The sequence below is a fragment of the Bufo bufo genome, chromosome 5 (genome assembly GCF_905171765.1).
Source record: "Bufo bufo chromosome 5, aBufBuf1.1, whole genome shotgun sequence".
NCBI classification, from domain to species: Eukaryota; Metazoa; Chordata; class Amphibia; order Anura; family Bufonidae; genus Bufo; species Bufo bufo.
In genome coordinates this window covers 313,680,401-313,697,485 of record NC_053393.1, presented here as the reverse complement: position 1 = coordinate 313,697,485, position 17,085 = coordinate 313,680,401, and the positions used below count along the sequence as shown (strand labels likewise).

The 17,085-nt window shown below is 43.1% G+C and overlaps 1 protein-coding gene across 19 annotated transcripts in view; it reads right to left on the bottom strand.

Moving 5' to 3' along the window:
* LOC121002857 overlaps nt 1–17,085 on the bottom strand; it is a 133,638-nt gene that overhangs the window by 105,459 nt on the left and 11,094 nt on the right. For all 19 annotated transcript variants that reach the window (XM_040434466.1, XM_040434472.1, XM_040434467.1 and 16 more), the window contains exons 3-4: nt 9,951–10,019; nt 5,011–5,087 (exon numbers count right to left, since the gene is read on the bottom strand). In XM_040434466.1, coding sequence (XP_040290400.1) covers nt 5,011–5,087; nt 9,951–10,019 — 146 coding nt within the window. The remainder of the gene's footprint in view (nt 1–5,010; nt 5,088–9,950; nt 10,020–17,085) is intronic.

Below are 17,085 nucleotides of genomic sequence, written 5' to 3'. Positions count from 1 at the left end.
GAAAGTACAACTTGTCCCGCAAAAATTAAGCCTCATACAGCTAGTGTGAACGGAAAAGTAAAAACGTTATGGCTCAAGGAAGATGGGGAAGAAAAATGAAAACACAAAAACGAAAAAACCTCTGCTATCCTAAGGGTTAAGCTGGATTGAGTACATTTCTATAGACAGACTCCACATGTGCAGGGAGCACAATGCAACTGTATATCTGAGACTTAGAAGAGGCAAGGGATGTCAATCAACTTGGAAGTGAGGTATTCATGACCAGACATGTTAGGGACTATTCAACCCTAATTAGCATACAGAAAGCACTACATAGGTTCATTTTATTTAATAATCCTGAAACTGAAAATTTATTCAGGGGACCACTTTATAAAGCGATTACTCAACATTATAATGTGATAGTGGTTTCAAGGTCTAAATTCCCTTTAAATATGACAAGGGTATTTACTGTTAACGATAGAACAAGTATATATCTTGGCAAAATCAATATACCATGATAAGCTTTCACATAAATATATGGGTCTGCAATGTTCCTTAACAGGACAAACTGTCACAAGGGGGCGACTGTGGGTCTTCTTACAATAGCCAGATGATCCAGATGGAGTTCAACTCTTATTTATAGTCCAATATTACACGGATATCTCAGGGGATGACCCCAACCCGGCGATCTTCACAAAAAGCCTCACTTTCTGGCTTCAACATAGATCCTGACCATTCCAGTACAGACAGGAACCTCCACTTCCTCTAGTTAGTTTTTTCATCATTCGCTTTGGGCAAGTAGGGGCATGAACAACTACAAGCCCTCAACCATTCTATGTCCATGAGTAAAAGGTGAAAAGTCCATTTGTCCTCCCTCCAACACATTCCAGGTCTTGTCACTGGACTGCTCAGCAAAATGTTCAGCCGGTGAAGCCCCCAGGGAGACACAAAAGCCGCACCCTCCCTCCCTCTGAACTCCTGCACGATACAGAAAATAACAGCACATCCTACACTGGACATGAGGCCCCCCCCTCACACATACGTTTACATGTAGGTAGGCCAGTTAATGCATGAAAAATGCATGAAAAATGGAAATGCGAACAAATTCCTCTCCAGTATATCTTCTATGCAGGTATGTATGTATTTCTTCAAGTATAGCCTGTTGTATGCAGAAACCATCGACCTTGAAACCAATGAACCAATCCAGCTGTCTATCTTGTCTCTCAATCCAAGATTAAGGAAATGTACAATGGTCAGTCAAATTTCATGAAATACAGTTAGTATTCATAGTATCCATAAGTTGTCCAATGTAAAGAGAAACCTTCATTCACAGGGTCCACAATTCCAGATAGAGAATTCCAGTAACAAAATACTTTATTGTTTTGTTCGCCTGTCCATATCGGTTTTTCTTTTAGACATCACCAAATTCTACATTGTGCTTTGGGAAAGGTATTTCATTACTTTATGGCTTTTGTCCGAAGTAAAGCAGTTTTAATAGTTACATCTTTATTATAATGAGTACACTGAACCAGTCTTCTGCCCAGAACGTTAGTTGAATGACAAAATATTTGTTTCATGACTTTCAAGGTTAGAGCAAGTCTTCTTGTAATGTAAAGCCTTCTCATCCTAGCATCCTACTACCATCCAGTTTAAGTTCTTCAAAGTTTCTCAGTAGTCTTGTGTCTCAAGTCCTATTTAAAGGGTGGAACATTGACTGCCGAGCTTAAGAGCTCATTTTCACTTTCTTCTCAGTAATCTCTAACATTAATAAACCACAGATTTACCTATAAGTTTGCACAGAAAGATTCTTCAAGTAGAGGCCATGAAAAGGGTCCTTAGAGTTTGCACAAAAGACAGGAAGGTGGATAGACGAAGGAATGACATTATAATTTGTAGGCAAGCTGAACCACAGCAATAGTCCAGATTTAGCAAACAAGCGCATTGTGCCTTTTTCAGCCAAAAGACTTTGCCAAAGTGATACAGTATTGCTCTAGAATACTGGCATATCTTTAAATGGGTTAAAACAGTATACCCTATCCACGGGACACGGGGATAAGTGTCTGATCACCGTAGGTCCGACCTCTGTGGTCCCCATAATCATTCGAACATGGGCCTAAGGCCTCTTGCACACTTTCCGTTTTTTGCGTTCCGTATACGAAACCATTTTTCAATGGATCCGCAAAAAAAACGGAAGGTACTACATATGCCTTCTGTTTCCGTATTTCCGTTCAAAGATAGAACATGCCTATTATTGTCCGCATAACGGGCAAGGATAGTACTGTTCTATCAGGGGCCAGCTGTTCCGCAAAAAACGGAATGCACACGGACGTCATCTGTATTTTTTGGCAATCAGTTTTTTGCGGACCGCAAAATACTGAAAAAGCCATGCGGTCGTGTGCAAGAAGCCCAAGTTCTTCAGTTTGAATAAAGTAGCAGACACACGCATGCACTGCATTCCACTTTACGAGACTGCTGGAGATAGCGGAGTACAAGTACTCCGCTATCTCCAGTAGCACCATACAGTTAATCAAGTGGGGTCTGCAGAGTCATTCTAACAGAGCAACCGGAGCCCCCATTCTTGTCCACAGTATAAGGGGATAAGTGCAAAGTTGCTATAATGGGGCAACCCCTTTAAATAACAAACAATGAGGGCTCTGCAGTTTCAAAAGGAGGCATAAGTTACTTCATTCCCACTGTTGCAGCGATTTTGGGCATCCTGGCGAATTCTTTTAGCATCAGCAGATCCTGGGACACAAAGCGATTAACTCATGGGGCCGAACATTAAAATATGCCACTTTTAGTGATGTAAAAAACTTGCAAACTGCACAGCTGCAACATTTTTTGCACGAGTGCAGTTACACTACTGGCTTTGTCACTGTCCCGAAAAGGGAGCATGGTGGCCCTGCCACATTTATCTTCTTGCCAGTTCAAGCACACGGACTGCTGGATGCTAGGCCTAATTTCTGACAAAGCGCACGCCTAGTCATACATCAAGCACAGCATCGGCAGAATGCCTGGTTATCATAGCCCATTGTACGCCACTGAGCTCTGATAAAAACAAGGCCATAATCTCTGTAGCCCAAACAGAGAAAAGAAGTGTAACAAAAAACACTGCCATATTTTCATATAAACAGCAGTGTATTTAAGACACAATTATGTCAGCCTGCTGTCTGCCCTTAAGATCTAAACTCTAATTGAAAAAGAAAAAAATTGAACACTTATCATTAAACCTCAGGGGATGTGCAAGAATGGAGGGGTTTTTAGCAAACCCCCCCAACTTGGACGGTCCTGTAAAGTGAAGCTTACTTACACTTACCTGCTTCTCTGTGCTGGATTGCCGCTACTTCCAGGCCTGAGATGCTCTGCTGGGTTCCCTCTCTGTTAACATTCCGTTTGAGATCGCCTGCAGCCAATCTCTGGCTGTGGTGGTGACCGAATCCCCTCGCGCCATGTGACTATTAGTCATGATGGTGATCTGGCCAAACCCCCTTTCCCTTCATTCTTGCACAACCCCTTTAAAACTGGCCATACATTTTATACAACTCTTTCAGCTGACAATTATTCATGCTGACTAACCCTCATACACATCAAGAGGGGAGTTCAGATCTGCAAGGCACATCTCCCTCAAGAACAAAAGGATCAGGCATGTTGAAATGCAACAGGCCTGAAACCCCCCCCCCCCCAAATAATATCACAGTACACATTATATATCAGTCTGTCTCACAATAATCCATGGGTTCAGCCAACATTTATGTAAGGTGTATGACCACCTTAATCTAGATATCATGCCAAATGTAATGGTGTGTTTTTTTTTTAATCAACACAGACAAAATAACAAATCTCCAGCCTAACGGGTAAAACATTAAAAAGCGACTGGAGTTAAAAATAAAAAAGTTTTTTTCTGGGATTTTAGAACCCCTGGATAGGTCATCAGTATCTGATTGGAAGGGGTCAGACACACAGGACCCCTACTAATCAACTGTTTTAGAAGGCACCGGAGCTCCAAGTGGCGATGCGGCCTTCTCTCTGCTCTCCAAGTACAGTGCCACCCATTTCATAGCGGCTGTGCTTGGTATTACAGCTAGCCCCCATTCACTACAATGGGGGCTGAGCTGCGCCTACACCATGTGACCAACAGACGTGACCTCACATGGCCTAGGTACTCACCTATCATGTACTGATGACCTATCCAGAGGAGAGTTGATCAGTTTCAAAAATCTCAGAAAACCCCTGTAAAGGGAGTCTGTCATCACAGTTTCAACTTTTTAACACCTTCCCATAGCTTTCTAGCAGCATTAGCAGTTGATAAAAACATTACCTTTATAAGCAATCGTGGACTTATAAAACTGGCAAAAATCATCTTAGTAGGATATGCAAATGAGGGCTCGCAAGCGCCCAGGGGCGGCGTCAACCTCGTAGGTGCCCAGGCAGCTCTGCCTTATCGTCGCTTCCGCCCGCCCAGTCTTTCCCTCTGCCCGCCCATCTTCTTACTTCTTCTCTCACTGAGATCCCGCTCCTGCGCGCTGAGTCCGTCGGCCGGCGCATGCGCACTGCGATGTCCATTCCTGGTACGGCATCACAGTAATTAATGCGCATGCACCGGCTATCCTACTAAGATGATTTTTGCCAGTTTTATAAGTCCACGATTGCTTATAAAGGTAACGTTTTTATCAACTGTAATGCTGCTAGAAAGCTATGAAAAGGGTTAAAAAGGTGAAACTGATGACAGACTCCCTTTAAGTCTTTTGAACACGCAGTCACTTTTTAATGTTTTATATGTTAAGCTGCAGATTTGTTATTTTAATCTTGAGTTGCTGAACTTCAACTATTACATGTTGTATGATAGAGAAAACCCCCTTAAACAATAAATGGTCAGCCAGTGCCACCGTAATTGGTGGGGCTCAGCTGACAATCTAGTATAGCCCCCTTTAGTATTCTGCATATTGAACAATGCACAATAACTGCACAAATACGGAAAAGTCAACATTTTGTGTGTGAAATTAAATATGCCATGAAAACTGTCGTACTGTAGCTTTCACTTGACTTGTTATGTACAATTGCAGATGGATTCTAAAATTTTGCAAGGAACTACAGGAAAAGCTGCAGTCCTGCAGAGCCAGACAATGAAAACAAAAAAAATAAAAAAGGTAAAGGTTTAATTAGTTTGAACAAATAGCAATAAAGGTTTACATTAATAAAGTGAAATACAGGAAGCATACTGGTAATAAGATAAAATCCTACAAACACTGAAGGACTGGGTGGGATTGTCTATCATGCATCAAATAAAAACAGTGAATGCATTTAAATGGTGCAGCGTGCATGTTCTGTCTCCCATCTCTCTTCCTGCTGCTGCTATGTCTATGGCAAAGCAGCAGAGCAGGAAGAGAGATGGTACATGCACACTGTGCGCGCAGTCTCCTCATACAGCTGATCGGCGGGGGTGCCGGATGTCAGACCTCCACCAATCTGATATTGATGACCTATCGTGAGGATAGGTCATCACTATTAAAAGGCCAGGGGTTGACCAAGATGCGGCTGCCATGTTTAGTATGTGATCCCAGCCTAGGATTACAACCTCCAGCACATGGCACGCGTCTGAGTTGCTTGCTAGCACTTCCGTGAGAGATTCAGACTCACGTATGCCAGTTTGGGTTCACGTGCTGAACGTATGGCAGCCGCCATTTTCGGATATACCCTTTTAAGATGGGTCATGAACCTAGCGGGAACAAAAAAAAGTTACTCATCTAGAGAACCAGTGGAACACTTTAATAAAGGAACAAACAACAACAGCCTAGAACTTGGTGGGAGTAACACAAAAAAAAAAAAATAATACTTTTCTTGCTTGTGTCATTTGAGGGACACAGGACCATGGGATGTTCGAAACAGTACATAGGAGTAGGAGAAACTATGAAAAAAAGACCACACTGCCGGATGCACCTTGGTTACTGCAGCCTGTTGTACTTTGCACCCCAAAGCATCCAAGGATGCAAAAGTATGCACCTGGCATTGTTGAAAGTGTGCAGAAAAGACCACACAGCAGCCTTACACATCTAAAAGAGATACCCAATCAAGGGGCATAACGACTATGGTAGTGGCTGAAGTTAGAGAATACTGCTGAGGACAGCGATTGGCTGCAGTCATCATATGTCATATACCTGCACAACACCAATGCTGATCACAGATATTTTAGCCCTCAGATACTGTGGTCAATTGTGAAAAAATAATAAAATTATTATAACAAAAATAATATTTTTACTAAAGTTCTTATTTTTAGCAAAAAAATACACAAATGTGGTATCACTGTTACTGTACTTTCCTGGAGAATAAAGGGGAACAGGTCAGCTTTACCGCATAGTAAAAATGGAAACCCATAAAACTTTGGCAGAATTGCGATTTGTTTTCCCCAATTCCATCCCATTTGGAATTTTTTTCAGGTTCCCACTTACATTGTATGCAATATTAAATGGAGCAGTTAGGGTACTTTCACACTTGCGGCAAAGTGATCCGGCAAGCAGTTCCGTGCAATCTGCATGCAAACGGACAGCATTTGTAGACCGATCCGGATGATGCGGATCCGTCTCACAAATGCATTGCAAGAACGGATCCGTCTGTCATACGGACAAAGGGATCCGTTTCTATATTTTTTTTCAAATTTTTAAAGGTCTGCGCATGCGCAGACCGGAAGGACGGATCCGGCACTACGGTATTTTTAATGCCGGATCCGGCACTAATGCATTTCAATGTAAATTAATGCCGGATCCGGCATGTGTTCCCGGAATTTTGGATGGAGATAAAACTGCAGCATGTTGCGGTATTATCTCTGTCCTGAAAAGGGAAAAAGACTGAACTGAAGACATCCTGATGCATCCTGAACTGATTTCTCAGTATAGCTTGCCCTGCAAAAAAACCAGCTCTAGTCTGGCTATTTTGAAACAGAAAAATAAAAGTATAGCTAAATGAAGGCAGAGAGTGAAAAACGAAAACGCAAAATTGCTATGTCAGGAAGGGGTTAATAAGGGGCTTTTTTTTTTTTTTTTTTTAAGTACACTGGTGCTTTAAAGTTTGTGAATCTGTAAGAATTTTCTATATTTCTGCATAAATATGACCTAAAACTACATGAGATTTTCACACAAGTCATAAAAGTAGATAAAGATAATCAAATAAGTAAAAAAATATTAGACTTATACATGTAATACTGGATCATTTTCCTCAATAAATAAATGACTGAGTGGCAAAAGTATGTGAACCTTTAAGATTAGCAGATAATTTGAAGAGATGGTGGTGCTTGTGCAAGCGCTACTTCCTCTTTAACCCCTTCCCGGCAGTGACGTACTAGCACAGCATCTAGCGGTCTTACATTTAGGCACCTTGCAGACGAGCATTCCTCCCGCAGCGAGTCCACATCGCAGCACCGGGCCTGACCTCCCAGCACTGACTGGATTCACATAGCATTATATTGATTTATGATGCTATGTAACCCTTACAGTTCTGGAATGTATTGGATAACACTGGCAGTATTACCATATTTTTCGCCCTATAAGACGCACTCCCCCCCCCCCCCCCCTCATCCCCCCAAAAGTGGGGGGGAAATAGCAGTGCGTCTTATGGGGCAAATGCTGCATTTTGCCGAATTTTCAATAATACACCTGTGGCACGGCGTATCAGCTGAGAAGGAGTAGGGGCTGGCGGCCGGCATCTGCTTTTATAATGACAGCGGGGCCCGTGCAGTGACTGTATTCTACTACACGGGCCCCGCTCACTGTATATAATCGTATCTGTAATTGTTATGTATATAATCGGGTAATCAGCGCCTGTATACTTACAAGGGCTCAGTAGCAGAGAGGAGGGAGGAGACAGGCCGGGAGGACGGGCGCTGGCAGCTTCAGTCACTACGTCACGCGCCTGCGCCGCCCACTTTATGAATGGCGCAGGACGTAGTGACTCACGCTGCCAGCGCCCGTCCTCCCGGCCTGCCTCCTCCCTGCTACCCAGCGCTTGTAAGTATACAGGCGCTGATTACCCGATTATATACATAACAATTACAGATATGATTATATACAGTGAGCGGGGCCCGTGTAAGAGAATACAGTCACTGAATACAGTCACTGCACGGGCCCCGCTGTCATTATAAAAGCAGATGCGACCCCCACCCCCTGTATTGGAGGTCATTCACACTAGAGGGACACTGTTATGGTGGGGATCTGTGGATGACACATAGCACAAGATGCCCCATAACAGTGCGTCACCCACAAGATGCCCCATAACAGTGCGTCACCCACAAGATGCCCCATAACAGTGCGTCACCCACAAGATGCCCCATAACAGTTCGTCACCCACAAGATGCCCCATAACAGTGCGTCATCCACAGATCCCCCATAATGGTGTCATCCACAGACCACCATTAGTTCAAAACCCACCAAAAGCACTCCTTTTGGTTCAAAATATTTTTTTTCTTATTTTCCTCCTTAAAAACCTAGGTGCGTCTTATGGGCCGGTGCGTCTTATAGGGCGAAAAATATGGTATGCCACTGTTATACAATACATTCCAGAACTGTAAGAGTAACATAGCATCATATATCAATATAATGCTATGTGACCCCCGGCAGCGCTGGGAGGTCAGGCCAGGAGCTGCGTTGCTAACTTGCTGTGGGAGGAATGCTCATCTGCAAGGGGCATTAGACATTTTTCAAGCCTAAAACAGGCATAGAAAATAGTTAATGAGACAGGCCTGCCAGCCTGTCCCCTTCTCCGCCACACTCACTTTTTTAGACCTGTCGTGAGCAGAGAAAAGTCCCAGATTGCGGCCCAACTAGCCGTTGCGCCGCAATCTGCGACTGCAATACGCCTAATATAGGTGTATTTCAGCTAAATAAATGACCCCCTTAGTTTAAAATTTGCATTTACAAAATGCACTCCCTAATAAAATAAAATTACATTTACAAAACGATGCCAACATGAAGTAGGCATATGGGGAATGATAATTAGTTTGTCTTAATAGCAGAGAAAATTGCAAATTTTTTTAAATGTTCTGTAAATTTTGGTAAAACACATCAACTCAAATTTACGACTAACATGAAGCACAATGTATCACGAGAATACAGTCTCAGAATGGCTTGGATAAGTAAAAGTTTCCAAAGTAATTAACACAAAGTGACAAATTAAAAGATTTTAATTTCACGCAATTACAAAAGAATTCAGATCCTGGTGCTGGTTTTAAAAATGTGGAATATTTTTGGTTGGACAACCCCTTTAGGCCTCATGCACACGGATGTTGTGCGGCCGTTCACATTGCAAAAAAATAGAACATGTTCTATTTTTTTGCAGTGCAGATGCACGGACAGAAACACCACAGAAGCACTCAAGTGGGGAGCACACGGCCGGTGCCTGCATATTGCAGACCCGCTGTACGCAGGCCGCAATATTGTCACGGCCGTGTGCAACAGGCCTAAACATGAAAACTGGCTCAGTCTTGAAGGGGTTAAAGAAAAAGTACAGAAATATAAACAAACTGAATCAAAAGTATAAACTTCTGAATACACTATATGGATATGTCGAGTGATAAGTCTGAACACATTTTGCTGAATTCAAGCATATAAGCAAAATTGAGATTTGAACAGCCCATAAAACGTTTGTAAAAAACTACCGAAAAACAGCATGCAAACTAGTAGTTACACGTGCATACTGGGTGATACTTTTACTATTGGTGGATTATCTGCCATCTTGAATCGATTATGTTTGGTGCCCCTGAATCATCGAATCCTTGTTGTAGAAGAAAAAATAAGTCTGCTGAAGGATAACTATACACTGCTCCATGACAGTTTTATTTATGATTAGGCAAGAAGCCCCCACTGCACTGTGACCTGCCTGGATAGTGTACATAAATGCACTAATAGAAATAACTGGTTTAAATTAGACCTGATCAATCATTTAAGTACACACACCAATACAAAGACAATCACATCAGTACTTACATCGCATGCGAATTTTGCTCTCCCATTTGGATTCGGAGCTGCTTGATTTAAGTTGCCTTTATAGTTGTTCTGGAAAATAAAAAGTTGGAAGATTATTTAACAGTGACCACCACAGTGACCCCCCCCCCCCCTTTAACAGTGACTTCCACAGTGACCCCCCCCCTTTAACAGTGACTTTCATAGCACCTGTCACTGGGATTTTGTGTATAGAGCTGAGGACATGGGTTGCTAGATCGCCGCTAGCACATCCACAATTCCCAGTCCACATAGCATGACGAGATTACTGCGCTCTAGCTTTCTGACGTCGGGGAGCAAGGAGGAGATCTGAGGATGCGGGGCGGTGCTTGGCTCCTTCACGCTGGACTCCTCTCAGGTTAATTTGCATATGTATCAAATAGTTTTTTTTACACAATAAAAGCACACAGAGCTATGGGGACTGGGTATTGCAGATGTGCTAGCGGCCATCTAGCAACCCATGTCCTCAGCTCTATACACAAAATCCTGGTGACAGGTTCTCTTTTATAACAGTGACCTCCAAAGTGCCGCCCCTTTAAGGAGTAAAGAAAAATGGCTGGATTGTTTTGGAAACCTGGAGTAAAACTGTGTTTATGGCAGTTGGGATTTGAAGAGAAAGACTTGCAGGCTTGTATTGGCTAATGTGGGTCATTTTTGAAAGATCTCAGGAACAGTAGGTCCTAGAAAGCTGAGAACCGCTCTAAAACCTTCCCGGACCACCTGATGTACCTGTGTGCCAAAATTTGGTGAAGATCGGTCCAGTCGTTTGGTCGCGCATAAAGGAAGGACAGACACACACACACATTATATATATATACACATACACACACACAGTTGCAAGAAAAAGTATGTGAACCCTTTGGAATGATATGGATTTCTGCACAAATTGGTCATAAAATGTGATCTGATCTTCATCTAAGTCACCACAATAGACAATCACAGTCTGCTTAAACTAATAACACACAAAGAATTAAATGCTACTATGTTTTATTGAAACACACCATGTAAACAGTGCAGGTGGAAAAAGTATGTGAACCCTTGGATTTATAACTTATTGAACCTCCTTTGGCAGCAATAACTTCAACCAAACGTTTCCTGTAGTTGCAGATCAGACGTGCACAACGGTCAGGAGTAATTCATGACCATTCCACTTTACAGAACTGTTTCAGTTAAGCAATATTCTTGGGATAATAGTGGATAATAGTGGGGCACTCTCAATAGCAATGAGAACAATGGATGATAGTAGGTAGGTATAGGATTTATTAATAATATGACTAAAATATATTGTTCACAGCTAAATTAAATAGTAGCAGCATTAGTGATGGTATTAAGGCATATAAAAACAGCAATACAGATAAAAATAGGAATAAAGATAAAAATGGTAGTCCATCAATAAGATCAAAGTTGGGCAAGATGAAGGGGTCAATTTCCAAAACCCCGAACCGCGTTTGGTACGAACCCCCACATATTTTCGATCGATTTAGGAGGAGCAGGATTTATTACTCTACAGATCTGATAAGGCCAGCCGCGGGAGGTCTCTGCTGTATAAGGGAAACCTGCACTTCCAGCGTTGGCGTGGGATCTTCTGAAGACTAACAGCCCTCGGGACTGGAGCACCGATACACACAGGAGGCGCACAGAGACGAGGGTAGGCGACTATTGAAGCCCTCCGGGTAAGATCGAAGTGTCTGCAACATTAAGCGACGCCGCTGTCTCAGGTTAAAGAGGACCTTTCATGGGTCCAAAGAATATGAACTTAGTAGCAGGCTGCATAGAGCGGCCCCCAAGGATCTAAGTGCACTTACTATTATTCCTGGGCGCCTCTCCGTTCTCCCGCTATGCCCTCTGGTATCTTCGGTCACTAAGTTATGGTAGGCGGAGATTTAGGTCACTAAGTTATGGTAGGCGGAGTCTGCCCTTGTTCTGCTGTAGCGCTGGCCAATCGCAGCGCAGAGCTCAACAAGGGCAGACTCCACCTACTATAACCTAGTGACCGAAATCTCCGCCTACCATAACTTAGTGACCGAAGATATCGGAGGGCATAGCGGGAGAGCGGAGCGGCGCCCAGGAATTATAGTAAGTGCACTTAGATCTGCGGGCGCCGCTCCCCATGTCTGTATACTTAGTTCACAATGTCAGGATCGGTGAAAGGTCCTCTTTAAGGAGCGGGACGCCGCTCTGCATATAACCAGCACTGACTTTGCACCTAAAGGGTTTCTACCACACATTTTCACCTATTTAGCTGTCCGACACTAGCGATCTGCTACTGTCTGGCCTCTAACTAAACCATGCTATTGTAATCCCTTTCTGTGCACGGTTACCCCAAAAAAAGTAGTTTTATTGCTATGCTAATGAGCCTCTAGGTGCTATGGGGGCGTCTTTTCAGCACCTAGAGCCTCAGTCCACTCACTATTTCCGCCGCCCAGCGCGCTCCAGCCCGCCCCTCTCCTCTAGATTGACAGCCCACTCGCGCCTGCACCGTGTGCTTCTGTATCGGCGCAGGGGACTGTTGGACTGCTCCCTGCGCAGTAATCGGCGCAGGCGCAGTGAAGATGCCGGCGCTGGGAGACAGTCACTGCACCTGCGCCGAATACAGAAGCACACGGCGCATGCGCGAGAATTCGGCCGAGATGCAGAGAAGTAGTCTGTCAATCTAGAGCAGAGGGGCGGGCTGGAGCGCGCTGGGGCGGCAGAAATGGTGAGTGGACGGAGACTCTAGGTGCTGAAAAGATGCCCCTATAGCACCTAGAGGCTCATTAGCATAGCAATAAAACTAAGTTTTTTAGGGTAACCGCTGCACAGAAAGGAATTACAATAGCATGGTTAGGTAGAGCAGACACTAGCAGATCGCTAGTGTCCTGACAGCTAAATAGGTGAAAATGTGGTGGTAGAAACCCTTAAATTGGAGCCCAGTTGATACAATTAATACTGGGTAACTGCGTATACATAGAGCATTATTTTTTGGTACCTAGAGCATTATATTTTTTGGTGCCAGATATCAGCCCAACTTTGATCTTATTGATGGACTACCATTTTTATCTTTATTCCTATTTTTATCTGTATTGCTGTTTTTATATGCCTTAATACCATCACTAATGCTGCTACTATTTAATTAGCTGTGAACAATATATTTTAGTCATATTATTAATAAATCCTATACCTACTATCATCCACTGTTCTCATTGCTATTGAGAGTGCCCCACTGTTATCCACTATTATTCTCTTCTTTCGGATTGGGTGTCATCTGTTAGTGTGTGCACCTCACGTTGTTCCCTAGTCACTCTTGTGCGTCATATCCCTTTTATTCAATATTCTTGGATGTCTGGTGTGAATCGCTTTCTTAAGGTCATGCCACAGCATCTCAATCGGGTTGAGGTCAGGACTCTGACTGGGCCACTCCAGAAGGCGTATTTTCTTCTGTTTAAGCCATTCTGTTGTTGATTTACTTCTATGCTTTGGGTTGTTGTCCTGTGAAACACCCATCTTCTGTTGAGCTTTAGCTGGTGGACATATGGCCTTAAGTTCTCCTGCAAAATGTCTTGATAAACTTGGGAATTCATTTTCCCTTTCGGTGATAGCAATCCGTCCAGGCCCTGACGCAGCAAAGGCAGCCCCAAACCATGATGCCCCCACCACCATACTTCACAGTTGGGATGAGGTTTTGATGTTGGTGTGCTGTGCCTCTTTCTACACACAAAGTGTTGTGTGTTCTTTCCAAACTCCTCAACTTGGTTGCATCTGTCCACAAAATATTTTGCCAGTACTGCTGTGGAACATCAGGAGCTCTTGTGCAAACTGTAAACGTGCAGGCAATGTTTTTTTGGGACAGCAGTGGCTTCCTCTGTGGTATCCTCCCATGAAATCCATTCTTGTTTAGTGTTTTATGTATTGTAGATTCGCTAACAGGGATGTTAGCATATGCTAGAGACTTTTGTAAGTCTTTAGCTGACACTCTAGTGTTCTTCTTCACCTCATTGAGCAGTCTGCGCTGTGCTCTTGCAGTCATCTTTACGGGACGGCCACTCCTAGGGAGAGTAGCAGCAGTGCTGAACTTTCTCCATTTATAGACAATTTGTCTTACCGTGGACTGATGAACAGCAAGGCTTTTGGAGATACTTTTATAACCCTTTCCAGCTTTATGCAAGTCAACAATTCTTAATCGTAGGTCTTCTGAGAGCTCTTTTGTGCGAGGCATCATTTACACCAGACAATGCTTCTTGTGGAAAGCAAACCCAGAACTGGTGTGTGTTTTTTATAGGGCAGGGCAGCTGTCACCAACACCTCCAATCTCATCTCATTGACTGGACTCCATTTGGCTGACACCTCACTCCAATTAGCTCTTGGAGATGTCATTAGTCTAGGGGTTCACATGCCATTTCCACCTGCACTGTGAGTGTTTACATGGTGTGTTCAATAAAAACATGGTAACATTTAATTCTTTGTGTGTTATTAGTTTAACCCCTTAGGGACACATGACGTACCGGTACGGCATGTTTCCGGGGTCCTTAAGGACACATGACGTACCGGTACGTCATGTGTTGTTCCAATCACTGCTGCCCGACGGGCGGTGATCGGAACACGGTGCCTGCTCAAATCATTGAGCAGGCACCTCAGCTAAATGCGCGGGCCCCGGAAGCTGTATGAGTAATACACACAGTATTACTCATACAGCCAATGCATTCCAATACAGAAGTATTGGAATGCATTGTAAAGGAATATACCCCCCAAAAGTTTAAGTCCCAAAGTGGGACAAAAAATAAAGTGGGGAGAAAATAAAAAAGGTTAAAAAATAAAGTTTCCCCCCCAAAAAATTCAAAGTTTCAAGTAAAAATAAACAAAAACGTCATTTTCCCCAAATAAAGTTCCAAAAAATTTGTAAAAAATAGGGGGGGGGAAGAGAAAGTATACATATTAGGTATCGCCGTGTCCGTATCGACCGGCTCTATAAACATATCACATGACCTAACCCCTCAGATGAACACCGTAAAATTAAAAAAACTGTGCTAAATAAACCATTTTTTTGTCACCTTACATCACAAAAAGTACAACAGCAAGTGATCAAAAAGGCGTTTGCCCACCAAAATAGTACCAATCTAACCGTCACCTCATCCCTCAAAAAATGAGCCCCTACCTGAAACAATCGCCCAAAAAAATTTAAAAAACTATGGCTCAGAATATGGAGGCACTAAAACAACATATATCGACCGGCTCTATAAAAATATCACATGACCTAACCTCTCAGATGAACACCGTAAAAAATAAAAACTGTGCTAAATAAACCATTTTTTCATATGCACCCCAAAATAGTGCCAATCAAAAAGTGTAATAGCAAGCGATCAAAAAGTGTAATAGCACGCGATCAAAAAGTCATATGCACCCCAAAATAGTGGCAATCAAACCGTCATCTCATCCCGCAAAAAATGAGACCCTACCTAAGATAATCGCCCAAAAACTGTAAAAACTATGGATCTCAGAATATGGAGACACTAAAACATGATTTTTTTTTTTGTTTCAAAAATGATAGTGTGTAAAACTTACATAAATAAATTGAAAAAAGTATACATATTCGGTATCGCCGCGTCCGTATCGACCGGCTCTATAAAAATATCACATGACCTAACCCCTCAGATGAACACCGTAAAATTTTTTAAATAAAAACTGTGCTAAATAAACCATTTTTTGTCACCTTACATCACAAAAAGAGTAATAGCGAGCGATCAAAAAGTCACACGCAGCCCAAAATAGTGCCAATAAAACCGTCATCTCATCCCGCAAAAATCATACCCTACCCAAGGTAATCACCCAAAAATGGAAAAAATTATGGCTCTCAGACTATGGAAACACTAAATCATGATTTTTTGGGCTTCAAAAATTAAATCATTGAGTAAAACTTACATAAATAATAAAAAAAATAAAGTATACCTATTAGGTATCGCCGCATCCGTGACAACCTGGTCTATGAAAATACCACATGATCTAACCTGTCAGATGAATGTTGTAAATAAGAAAACGGTGCCAAAAAAGCTATTTCTTGTTACCTTGCCACACAAAAAGTGTAATATAGAGCAACCAAAAATCATATGTACCCTAAACTAGTACCAACAATACTGCCACCCTATCCCGTAGTTTCTAAAATGTGGGCACTTTTTTGGAGTTTCTACTCTAGGGGTGCATCAGGGGGGCTTCAAATGGGACATGGTGTCAAAAAATTCAGTCCAGCAAAATCTGCCTTCCAAAAACCGTATGGCATTCCTTTCCTTCTGCGCCCTGCCGTGTGCCTGTACAGCTGTTAATGACCACATATGGGGTGTTTCTGTAAACGACAGAATCAGGGCCGTAAATATTGAGTTTTGTTTGGCTGTTAACCCTTGCTTTGTTACTGGGAAAAATGGATTAAAATTGAAAATTTGCCCAAAAATTGAAATTCTGAAATTTCATCTCCATTTGCCAATAACTCTTGTAGAACACCTAAAGGGTTAACGAAGTTTGCAAAATCAGTTTTGACTACCTTGAGGGCAGAGGTCGCAATAACGCCTGTACAAGTGTCATAGACGCCTGTTCAGACCATTTTACTCCCTGGAAAAAGTCTAAGGCGTACCGATACGCCTTAGACTTTTCCCTGCCATTCATCAGCGCAGTGAGCGCTGTGAACGGCACAGGCAGCGCACCGATGCTGCTGCTGCCTGAAACAACCAATGACAAAGCTCCTTACAGTGAGGAGCTTTGTGATTGGTCAGTTTGAGTGGCTGCCGGAGCTTATGGCACACTGCTCTGAAGTAACTAGGAAGGAGGCGCGCGCGATTGTCACTGGCGGGGTAAGTGGCCTTGCTGCAGCGCCTTGTTTTAACTTGTTCAGCCTCACATGCTGTATGAGGCTAATCCAGCTGTGAACACATGGATATGTGAGCTATAGCGGTGCTCTTCCGCGGTGTGCGCCCTGTCAGGGACCAGCCCTGATAGTAGTAACTGTTCGGTAACTCCACAGTTCGCACAGGTTACCCATAAGTGACGGCCGGCAGCATGGTGAGTGTTGTGTCACCGACAACGTTTCAGTTTCCCGCACTTATCTGTAGTGTACAGCTCCTAATGTGCAGGCAGTGGGCATCATGAGGACGGGATT